This window comes from Charadrius vociferus, unplaced genomic scaffold (genome assembly GCF_000708025.1).
Source record: "Charadrius vociferus isolate BGI_N301 unplaced genomic scaffold, ASM70802v2 scaffold266, whole genome shotgun sequence".
NCBI lineage: Eukaryota > Metazoa > Chordata > Aves > Charadriiformes > Charadriidae > Charadrius > Charadrius vociferus.
In genome coordinates this window covers 1,267,341-1,279,346 of record NW_009649114.1, presented here as the reverse complement: position 1 = coordinate 1,279,346, position 12,006 = coordinate 1,267,341, and the positions used below count along the sequence as shown (strand labels likewise).

General features: G+C 55.3%; 1 protein-coding gene across 1 annotated transcript; it reads right to left on the bottom strand.

The window, feature by feature from the left end:
* Positions 1–428: 428 nt before the first annotated feature.
* SLC45A3 (solute carrier family 45, member 3) lies at positions 429–8,210 on the bottom strand. Its single transcript, XM_009888217.1, has 4 exons — positions 8,039–8,210; positions 6,626–7,459; positions 4,823–5,088; positions 429–884 (listed from the first exon to the last, which is right to left on the bottom strand). The coding sequence occupies exons 1-4, from the start codon at positions 8,208–8,210 to the stop codon at positions 429–431; spliced, it is 1,728 nt and encodes a 575-aa protein (XP_009886519.1).
* Positions 8,211–12,006: the final 3,796 nt, after the last annotated feature.

Genomic DNA, 12,006 nt, shown 5'->3' with positions numbered 1-12,006 from the left:
ACAGGAGAACCAATGATTTCTTCCTCCCCTCCCCATACCACTGCCTCTCCTGCTCAGTTTAGGTAGAATTACACAGAAACATGACCCGTTATTAAAGGAAAAGTCCATTTCCTTTCTCTCCCCTGTACAACCCCCTTTGGTGCTGGCTGTGCAGTGCTTTCGTTTGATCAAGGCACCTTTGGAAAGCACTGATGGCCCGAAGCACGATGCCCCGATGCCTCATATTTACACCTGAGATTAGCCCTGCTGCACTTCTCCTGCCCCCCAGCCCCAGAACCAGCCCCCGGGGCTACAGCAACAGCATGGGGACAGCAGATGCCACACGAGCCCTCCCGCAAGTGGCCGTGTGAACGCACACACACACGCACACACACGTGTCTCATTTTGCCACGTGCGGGCACCCGCGTGCTGCCCTCGTGCCTTCCATGTCACACCGAATACTTCGCCATGTCACTCTTATCAAAGACAACTTTGGTTGCAAAGTAAATGGCTACCAGGCCAAAGCCGGCAGCCGACACCATGTAGGCAGTCACCGACTGCGTAAACTGCACGATGGACCCCATGAAGAGGGAGGGGACAACCTGAGAGAGGAGAAAAGCACTGTCCAAAATAGCCAGGTCCAAGCAGATCCCTCGGCCAGGAGGCACTGAGTCCGGTTCTCCCACCATCATCATGAGCGAGACGTCGCAGGAGGAGCTGACGCACAGAGCCGAGCCGGCGGCTGGAGGAGAGGAGGAGGAGGAGGAGGAGGAAGAGAAGAGGCTCCCAGTATGTCCGTTCTGGTAAGGCAGCTTCTGGCTGGACAGGAGGCCTTTGGAGAAGGCTGACTTCTTGTTCAATTGAGCTGCGTCTTCCTCTTTGCTCTTATATTTATGCAAAAATACCTAGGGGAAAAAAAAGAGGGCACGTGAGGAATGAGTAGGGAGGGTGGAGCAGGAGAGGTGGGGGGCAGAGGGAGGCCCCATTTTTTGTGCAAGAGAGCAAAACCACTCTGTGTGGGTTTTTTTGTGTGCGTTGGGTCAGGCTGCTGGAGGTGGGGAGCGCCGGCAGTGAGCGATGGCCTCCAGGAGCCAGCCTGGCTCTTCCCAACTGGCACGGGATTCAAAGCAGCCCTGACTCACCGGGGAAATCTGGCCAAAGGGTTCCTCTGTTGTGTTGGAGCTCTGGAGCTCAGCAGAGCGCCGCAGCCCATAGCCAGCCCAGGCTTTGCATTTGGGGACACGTTGCGTTGAGCCCTGGGTTGGCACCTCCTCAGTGGGTGCCCAGGGAACCCGGGCACCAACTGCAGCTCAGCCCATCCTGACATGAGCCGAGGCACGCTTGCGGGACAGGAGTGAAGGGCCAGAGCCCGCTTTGGACACACACAGAGCCAGCGCGCTCCAGCCGAACAGAAGCGGTTATAAAGCGGCTGACTGGGAAATCAAAACCTTCCTGCAGAAGAGCCCAAAGGGCAGGCGAAGAGTTTTGAGAGGATGCACGGCCACTTCTTCATGTCTGATACTTAAAAAGTGAGACGGCACAGTGCTGGGAACGCAGGAAAGAGCTCTCTTCTCAGCTCCGCAACAGACCGTGCACGCCTGACCTCCACCGAGTTGCTCCATCTGCCTGACCGGAGCCTCCGCAGTTGGGCTACAAAAGGTGGGGAAGAAAAATCTTTTTCTTCTCGCCCATTTTTTGCCCCGCTCCGCTCGAGCTGTGAGATCGCTGGGGCACGGCTCACTCCAGCAGCATTCACGCAGAGTATCTGGATGAAAAAGCTCTCCACGTTCACGCCGACAAATGACGGGCGGTCACGTGCAGACAGTGAAAACGCTGCGGAGCTCCAACTTTAAAACTCCAGAGCATTTGCAGTTATGCACAACCACCGCTCTGCACGGGGTAGAGCAGATAACGCAGGACGCGTTAATCCGTTACCCGCATGGTGAGACTGAACAAACAAAGACAATAAAAAGGGAAAAACAGCCCTTGTTTGAGAGCAGAGAGCACCGTACCCAGCCGCCGGGCTCGGAGGGGATCGCCTGAACTGTCCCACCTTCTGCAGGAGGGACCGGGACGGAGAGTGAGAGGAGGGAAGCGCGGCTGCGGGAGCGTGGACACTCCAGCTCTGTTGCAGTCCATCCCAAAGCTTTCAGCAGCCTCAGCACCCACCCGGCTGCACCCAGCCCTGCCCCGGTGTGTGTCAGCACCAGCCAGACTCCCTTCACGCCGCCCCGGGCCATGGCTGCAGATCAGTAGCACCAGCAGTTTCAGATTCAATCGGAGAAGAGAAACCAGGTGAGAAGAACTGCACTAAACAGCAGTCATCTTCCAAAAGCTTTACCTGGGCTCTGCTCAGCTGCTCACCATACCCTTCAACTCCTCAATTCTGCCCACACTCATGAATTTATGCTTAAATGCATCAACCCAGGACCATCACAGCATCCCAGACTGGTGGGGGCTGGAAGGGCCCTCTGGAGCTCCCCCAGTCCACCCCCACCAGAGCAGGGGCACCTCCAGCAGTGGCACAGGACGGCGTCCAGGCGGGTTTGGGATGGCTCCAGAGGGGGAGACTCCCCCACCTCTCTGGGCAGCCTGTGCCACTGCTCTGCCGCCCTCACAGCAGAGAAGGCCCTCCTCAGGTGGAGATGGAACTGCCTCTGGTCACCTTTGTGCCCGGTCCCTCTTGTCCTGTCACTGGGCGCCGCTGGACACAGACTGTTCCCATCCCCCTGGCACCTCCCTTGAAGGATTTATAAGCATCAACAAGATCCCCCCCTCAGTCTTCTCCAGACTAAAAAGCTGCAAGTCCCTCAGCCTTTCAAGACTGTCACTTATCCTATACGGAGCTTAAAAATCCTCCCACGTGCCTCCTATTGCCATCAGACTTCAAAGCAACTCAATACCCAGCACAGAAAGGGCACTGTGTTGGCCAAACTAGGATGTCCCCCACAGTTCCAACCCTTCATATTTGACGCTGACGTGCCCAGAAGCCTGCTCAGCTGCCCTGAAGGTCCACACCACATTTCTTCGTTTCTGAACCGGTCCAGGCTATTCAGAGATACGAGTTCTGCCGGGGGTGTTTGAATACCTAGCGTAGAGAATTAATTTAAACCTAGAAAAAATGACTTAAACATACTTGCAGGAATGAGCTTAGTGAGAACCTACGCTTTAAAATCAACCCTGTAACACAGAAACAACCACAGGAGCCACCAGTGCCTCAATAAGCAGCCTCATCTCCCCCTATAGTTGATGGGGAGTGGTGGGAATGAAGAACCCAGCTCTCCATCATCTCCCGCAGAAGATGTGAGAGCCCACCGTGCATCTCACCTCTACCGAGCATTCAGGCACTGTTAGAACATGCAGATCTTTTCCTCCTGCTCTAGACAAGGTTTAGTGGCCATGCGAAGACGGGAGGGCATGCAGGAGAAGGGAGCGACTTACACAGCCGGCGCAAAGCAAGGAGCTCCAGCTGAGGTGGCCCCGCAGGCTTTCGCCAACGATCCCGCCCGGGGTAGACGCAACAGCCACTCTGGATGCCCCTTCCGCTGATTCACTTTGGGAAGAGTGTTTAAAGTTTAAAAGAAAAAAGAAAAAAAAAGTAAAAAAGAGAGGGAGGAGAGGAAGCAGGAACAAGGGAAGGCAAACAAAAATGACGACAGATTTCAACAGTAAGAAAAAAGGAGAGAACAGAAATGGGGAAGATGGAGAATTTTCTGCAAAAGGCATTTTAGGGACTGCTTCTTGTGGGGTCTCCCCGCAGCCTGCTGCGAAGTAGTTGGTAAAGGAAGGAGGAACTTTCAAGTCAGGGCAACAGCGAGACCAAACCCAGCTATACCCCACACCTCATTGTACTGAGAGCGTTTCCCCGTCAAGCCTTTGGCAAACATTTGGGCATGTGGCCTTCACATTCCCAGCCCGTGGAGTTTGGTTTTCATTCTGTTGATATTCTGTCCATGGGAGATCCCAGCCAGAGCGAAGCTTTTGCAATGCAGAACACTCCCTCGTACCCCTATTTTGACAGGGTGCCTGGTGCAAATTGGGATGGGTTGGTCAGAAGTATTTGTTCAATGTGAACATCTGGATGCCTGTGGTAAAAACTCCTACTTATTTCGCTGCGCAGTGAACCGCCTGCCATTGGGATGAAAGAGCTGCTCTCAAACCACAAATTAATTTTGCATTTGCAGCACAAGAGAAACTCCTATTAATCCAGTGTGCAACGCAGGAACCTCCTAGGACTTCTCCACAAGGATAACATCTGTGGGACAGGATTACTAGCTTTTGTGTTGGTGTCAAAAGTTTCACAACGTTTATTCTTCTTGGAGCTAGGGGAATAGGAAGAACCTCAGTTTTCATTTTACTGATCTTCATGCTATGGACAAAAACTGGAAAGCGGGACCTCTAAGGGCTGAAAATTCTTGAGTCTTTTAGCACCTCAGGTCGGCAGTGCTGCAGATGTGACTTGGTTGCAGAATGCCCACAGGTATAACTAACCTGCACCAGTTTCCCTGAAAACATGCAGAACGCAGAGGAACATAGGACATCCCTTCCGATACACCAGTCCTAGCTGATTTCTCTCATCTTACCCACTCGACACTTTTTAAAACTGCATAATGCTTGCTGCGAGCAGGGGATGCCTAAGGATGGAGATGCTAAACTCTCTCATCTCCTCCATTTCACCTTCAGAGAAGACACAGCCTGGAGACAAGAGGCACATGTGGAAAACCTTTGCTCGTGTTTCTCTTCCATGAGCTGAACTGACCGTACCAGCTACACGTGGCAGAAGAGGCTGGGCAAGCTGTCCTGTCAGCTACCTGGCACATCGCCCTCTGGAGCAGATCCCTACCTGTTTTTCATGATGATACAGCGATGCCAGTGTGTACGGCAGGATCTGGAGTGCAGAGAAGGTGAAGCCCGTCAGAGCGGCTGAGATGGTAACAACGATGACACTGTGAGAAAGGCACATGACGAAGGCAGCCACGGGGAAGAACACCACGCTGGCCAGGTAGACCGCCCGCGTCCCAAACTGCTTCACCATCCGGTCCATGATTGTCGAAAAGAAGATGGATGTGACGCATTGCAGGAAGAGGCCCAAACTACCCATCCGGACACCTGCGGGTAAGCAGAGGTGGTGAGAGACACTGCCCTGACTGCACCCAGCCTTCACCCAGCCAAACACCGTCGGGTCTCCTTCCCGCTCCTTTGGTCCACACAGAGCGTGGCACAGCCACAAACAGCCCCGGCAACCACACGGCTGGGTCAGGAGGCAGAGCAGCACCACCTAACACATCCCAGGGTGGCCCCAGCCAGACCGCAGCTCCCACCATCCACCAGCAGCGAGCAGTTCCTACATGTGCTCCTGGGCACCCCAGTCTAACTAAAGGGGCAACGGGAGAGAGGAATTCAAATGCTACTCTCATTTTTTGGTAGAGGTTGTTCGCACCTTCCTTCTCTCCACCCAGGATCTGTCACCTGCTCATGAACCAGGATCTGTTGTTATCTGATGCCAAAACCAGCAGCAGAACAAAAGGAACAAGGAATTGTGCTTAAGCCAAGGTAAAGTACACAACATCCACTAAACGACTGCAGTATCCGGTAGCAATCCGGACCTTACCCTTTGCAAAGATCTATCAGATTTCAGGGAATTAAACCCATTAACTCTTTGAAGCGAGGATCATTACTCAACACATGTTTCTATGACAGCGAGCACAATGGAGCCCTGACCCGCTGGAAGCTATACAGTGCAAGTGTTAAACAATAATTAAGCTCCCTCTAAGTCAAACAGACGCTCAGCACAAAGAGGCAGTGTACTGCAGAGCTCACGGAGGCAGTGAATGGAAAACTCGGAGGGAAAGATATACAGCTGGAGGAGAAGGGCCAGGAAGGTGCCTCCAAGAATAAAATACTGAGATCAGGGAGAGGGAAAGAAGGGCTGGGCAGCGAGTCACGGCTCTGGCACAACACAGCAGGCAAAGCGGGACAGCAGGCAACAACAGTACGCAGGTAACGAGCTGCAGTGAGCGGTATCCCGTGATGTGGACGCAGCAGCTACTGACTGCAGTGGTGAGCGCTATCAGAAAGTGCTGGAGAGAGGGGGTGAAAATGGGGGAAACTGCTCGAGGGCTCCCCGGGTACAGATACGAGACGGGAATCTCACAGTAGCACACAAGGAAGATGCAGCAAAGCCCACCTCGCTGCTACAGAGCACCTCCTGGCTTTCCAACCCCTGCCCTCCGAGAGATGGGGAGCACCATCACCCCTCATTTTAAAAAGGAGGGAAGAGCAGTGGAAGGACCTGGCAGCGGCAACCACAGCCCGCAGACAGAGCCGGATACGTCCTGCTCGGCGTGCAACCTGCCAGACCGTTCTGCCACTGAACAATTCAGCCCCGGGCCAGGGCTGTGCTGCCAGATCCAGTTCCGTGCGGGGTAGCTCGGAGGACAAAGAGGCATTTCCCTGTTTGGTCCACTGTGCAGTGCTTGGGGGGCCACGGAGGAATGTTCTGTCCTGACTCACCTGCAGCAAGTTTAGTTTCCTGTACTGTTTTTTTGCATCACCAGCAGAGCTGAGCCCATTCCCAGCTCCCGCTAAAAGCTCCTACCCTACGGAACATGTGCTGCAGCCTCAGAGCAGCTGGTTCCCTCCTCACCTTCATCGTAGTGGCGCCTGGCGTCCGTGCCTGGCTTGGCTCTGGGGACGCCGTGGTACAGCCCTTCCCCAACAAAGTCCGTGTAGAAGAGCATGAAAGTCATGAGTGCCATCCAGCTGCAGAGCTCGGCCACGAACAGGCGCCGGATGACTTTGGGGATGCGGCAGTAGAGGCTGTGAAGCCGCGGCACCAGCGTGCAGAGGTTTCTCAGCGCCTGCGTGAGGTGCCTGGCCTGCAGGAGACAGGAGCTCCTGGAGAGCTGACAAGAGCAGCAGGCAGGAGGCGAGGGCTTAGGAGGAACGTCCTTCAGCGCCGGACCATCCAGAGCATCTGCCTGGGTGGCTGCCTCCTCTGTCACGAAGAGCGTGGCCAGCACACAGCCGAGGAAGATGACGGCAAGGAGGCTGAAGAGGCAGGTCTCCTGCCCTCCCAGGTACGGGGCCAGAAAGCTGCCGCCCCAGTCGATGGCGGGAAGCAGGTAGCCGATGCAGCCCCCCAGGCTGATCATGAAGGCGTACATGGAGAAGGCCTGGCGGCAGTTGTCTGGCTCCTGGAAGAGGTCCGAGAGCAGGGCTTCCAGCGGAGTGAAGCAGACCTGGCCGCAGAAATCCAATAGCCCGATGCCCAGGATGAGGAAGGCAATCTCCAGCGGGCGAGCGTTGAGGGCGAACAGGCTGGCCAGGCTGCTGGCGTGGGGGATAACGAAGAGGCTCAGCAGGACCCCCAGGCACAGCATCCAGATGAAAGGTCGCCTTCGGCCGTAACTGCTGTGCCAGTGGTCGCTGGCGGATCCGATCAGCGGGACAAAAACCAAGCCAAGGACGGGTCCTATCCCTGGGAAAGAGAAAGAGGTGGTGTCAGGGCGACAGATCTGGAGGACGCTGGTCTGTATGCGCTGTGAAAAAACCCTGGGGCGTTTCAAGAACTCAGTAAGCTTCGCCGGGTCCCAGCCCCCTCCTCCAAACACCAGGTGTCGTGGTTTTAGGCCAAATCAGCTACTGGGGACGGGGGGCACCCCAGAGGGGACCAACAGATGCTCCCCTCTACGCCTCTTCCAAGAGAGAGGCAGAGGAGGGAAAAAGAGACTTACGAGTTTAGAAGGAACTAAACTACTTTAATGAAATATTAATAATAAAATAAAAGGAAATAATGAAATATATACAGAACCGTATCAAGCTCCCAGGATGACAATCACGACACCGGCTGGCACTGGGGCAGTCCCAGGCTGGACTCAGGGACAGACTGGTCCTTCGAGCCAGAAATGAACCAGCGACCTAAGGCTGCCCTTGATGTAACAGCAGCCCTGCAACCACCCTGCAGAGAAAAGCCTCCGTGCCCTTATCTGCCCCTGCCCTCCAGATGGGAAGGGGAAAGAAGCACCTCAAAGACGAGAAAAAAAAAAGACCTGCCTACCTAAAACCATGGTCATGAACTTCTCCTCCACCCCCACTTCCAGCAGCAGCGGAGGCACGTAGGTTATCCCTGCAGCCAGGCAGACCTCCAGACCGAACGTCAGGGAGTTGACCAGCAGGAGCTGGGTCTTGCGGTTGTGGAAGAGCATGCTGCCCCAGGCTCGCTGAGCCATGCCGTCCCCGCCGCCCTTACTGACAGAGCGCTGCGGCGCTGCGGCTGCGGCACTCCCAGGGATGCCCCCCAGGCAAGGGCTGGAGCTTCCCTTCCCTGTCTGCTGGGCAGATGCTGCCTCCCATTTTTCGCAATGGCGAATGAAGGGTCTTTTCCTCTTCCTCTTATTGCAAGATGTGGCCCCGGCAATGTCGCGTCTGGGCGTGGGTCGGCAGGGATCCCGCTCCAGGCTTCCCCCGCTGCTCACATGCTGTGGTCTGAGAGAGGAGAGAGCGTGTTAGACGCAGCGGGGTCCAGGGCAGGGGAGAGGGCTAAAACCAGGTACCGCACAGACACGCCATCGCCGAGAGAGGCAGTCCCCATCCCGAGAGGTTGGCAGGGACGGGAGGATGAAGAGAGGACGTCTGGGAGAGCGGCAGGGTTAAAAGACATGAACCGCATTGGTGCCAGGTTTCTCTCCAAGGGCTTGTGACAGGTGAGACGGGCACCCGTCAGACGCGGTTTGGGAAAATCCAATCCCGCCTTCGGGCTAAAGGAGGTCTAACGACCTCTCCATGTCCTGTCCAGCCTCATCCTGTCCAGTTGCAGCAGAAAGACAAAGGATTTAGGGTCCCCTCTCCCAGTGCAATCAATTAAGAGTGCCCCGTGAGGAGCAGGGCTGCAGGCACTCGCCTGCAGTCACACAGGGTCATCTCTAGAGACCCGCGCCACTGCCTAATGACCGGGGCATCCCCCGCGCCGCCCCGCAGGCTCCCAGGGAAGCAGTTTCACCCAAATCCTGCCTCCAGCCCCCGAGACGGGGCACAGAGAACAGATGGTGCCTCTGCGGAGTTTCACAAACAAACCTGACCCACTTTAGCCTCATCTAACAGTGAATGGCAATTACCTTACTCATTAGTCTGAGTCATTTATTTGCCCTGTAACGTGCTCCCTCTCTCCAGCCTTCTGCAGAGGGGAGAGGCTACCAGATCAGGACAGGGGGTAAGCGATGAAGGTGAGAGCAACCAGATGCCTCTCAGCAACCTGTTATGAGCTTGCCACTGCGGCAGTCTTCAATCGAAAGAAATCCTGCAAGGTTACCACCATCTGGTCCACCAAACTGCTATTTTGCTAAAAGCACCTCGGGAAGGCGGTCCGTAGTTACGCTGGGAAAGGCAGGATGGCTCAGCACGACATTAAGCTCCTGCACAGACACTGACTCAGGGAGTCAAACACACTGCTGCCCAGTTCTCGGGATTCGCATCCTCCGACTTCTCACTAAATGTGCCACTATCGGGTGTCTCTTTGGGGACATGGCATAACAGGTCCCACTGAACGTGCTTCAACTCACGACCCATTTCTGGACTGTGCACGGCGCTCCCGGTCTGCACAGAACCTTCTGCCCCCCGTCCCGCCGCAGCGCAGCCCCCCACGCGCTTTGGGTCCTTTGGATGAAGGAGGCTGAACAGAATGAGAGACACGCAGGCGGAGGAGTTTATCTCCGATGGCTCCCTCCCTGGGGAAGCCGTAACTGCGTACCTACCTGCCCGTTCACCCTCTCCCTGCCGGAGCAGCTGGCTGGTGCACAGTTTCCTCACTTAGCTGCAGAAAGCGAACCCATCAGAAGAAACGAGGTAAAAATTCAGTTTTGCAGCCTGGTCCCCCTCTCAATTCTTTGCCTCGATTACAGGGGAGAGGAAAAGACTCCCACAGGGAACATGTCCAGGCCAACGCTCGCCTCCCTCCTCAGCACGCTGAGGGAACCAGTGCTGGAGACCACGCGTGGTGGAGGGGGTCGGACCTCGCAGAGCTGGAACGGCTGCGGGATGCAAAGCGTGTACGCAGGAGGAGCTGCGGAACCAGCGGTGCTGGACCTTAGCCTTGCCACAGCTACAGCGGGCAGAGACAAACCTCCAAATTAGCACCTAACATGGTGCAAATTAGTGTTCCCAAACTTCACCGGGCACATGCATTGGACCTCCGTCACTGCACAAGTGTTGGACTGGGGCAGTTTCTGCATTCTCCCTTTTCTCTTTCTTGCCGTCAGCCACGTAACCCACACGGAGGTGACTGGGCGAAGCTGGAAGGGTGGCGACGAGGTTTTTACAAAATACAAGCATCGCTCTCCGCCTCTCGCTGCGGCGGAGGAGAGGCACCACTCCTGCGCTGAGGAGCTGCCGGTTACATACAATAAATACAGACCATTTCCCTTCCAGGATCCCTCACCTTCCCCCTCCACGCTCACTTAGACCCCGGCTGCCACAAAAGACATCTCCTTTTAACAACTGTGAACATTTAAACGACTTGCCCAAGGTCAAACAGCACGGCTAACGGCGGAGGGGGAACAGTAACAGTTTTCTTTTAATCACTAGACGTGGCTTCAAAGGAATACTCAGAGGCCCCCGATACGCTCAGCATTACTTCAGATGCACTCTATCTGCACGGAAGCAACTGGGGGCAGCAACCACCTTTCTCAGATGTGGGCTAGACACAGGATGTCTCAGCCGTGTTCGTCTGTGAGGGGTGCCCAGCTGGCTGACAGCCTTGGGATAGGAATTTAAGCCGCGGCCCTACAGCTCCAGCAGCTCACGCCTGGGTGCTGGCAGCTCCAGGAAGCAAATTCGCCCACCAAAATTCACCGAGCCGCCGCGGCTCTGAGCCGGAGCCGCGAGGGAGATGTGATGTCTGCTGCCTGCTGCAGCGCAGGGTCTGCAGGGTTTACAGAGGGGGACTGACCCCAAGGTAAACCCCAAATATTAAGTAAAAGGTGTCTCATACACAGAGGGGAAAAAAAAAAATGGTTTCCTTCCCTTTTATCACAGTGACATCTCCAGCACTGGGGAGGAAGGAGGAATCTGTCCATCTCTCTGACTACCTGGGAATTTCAGTTTTGAGGCAGAGAGGCTGAATTTCTTATCAGTACGTAAGAAAAGACCTGTGTCTTCTCCCCTCCACACCCTCAGAGAGCTTCAACGAAAAAATAAACCCCAGCGTACCCATGCACAGCCAGAGATGAGAAGTTGTCAACAGCAAACAAGTTGTAGATACAGTGGTGACAGATTCTGAACCCTTTTCTGTTTAAATTGTGTTTTGCCCCAATACTCATCAATTACTTTTTTGTTTTTATTTTGTTCACAGAATAGAGAGAGGCGGACTGGTTTAGCTGGAAAGAAACACCAGCGCAGGTTAGGAAACCCCTCTGACGGTCTGTAAGGACAGGGGCAGAGGGATGGAGGAGGAAGGTTGGGGGAGGCTGACGGGAGCCGGGCTGAAAGGAAGGCAGAAGGCAGGACTCACCTCCTCCACGCAGCGAGAGGCGATCCCTCATCCCTGCGGGATCCCTGCGGCTCCGCCGAGCCCAGCCCGGGCAGACGCAGCGTTCAGGAAAAGCTACTGCAGTAATTTGTAGGCAAGCAGAGGTGGAACCGAGCCGCAGGTACACAGGCGGGTTTGGTTTCAGCGCCCTCCCTGCCTCCCGATAACACGGCGTTATTAGCGGTGCGCTATTGGCGCCGCAGACACGCCGGGGCCCCTCGCGTGAGGTGCGGGGCAAACACGGGCTGCAGGCACCAACCCCAACGCTCTTCGCAGAGGGTTTGGCCACTCCTGCCCCAAACCAGCCCTAGAAGGAAGAAACTCCGGGGCTTGGACCCACGTCTGAACTTTGCCCAAAGCCCTGCCCTGCTGTTAACATTTGTCGCCTTCCCCCGCTGCTCGGCTGGCACGTCACAAATAGGCAGCAGAGAGAGATTTAGTACATGGGGTTATTATTGTCTTTTAAAAGACAGTTAGATGCTCCCTGCAGCTTTGCAGGTAAC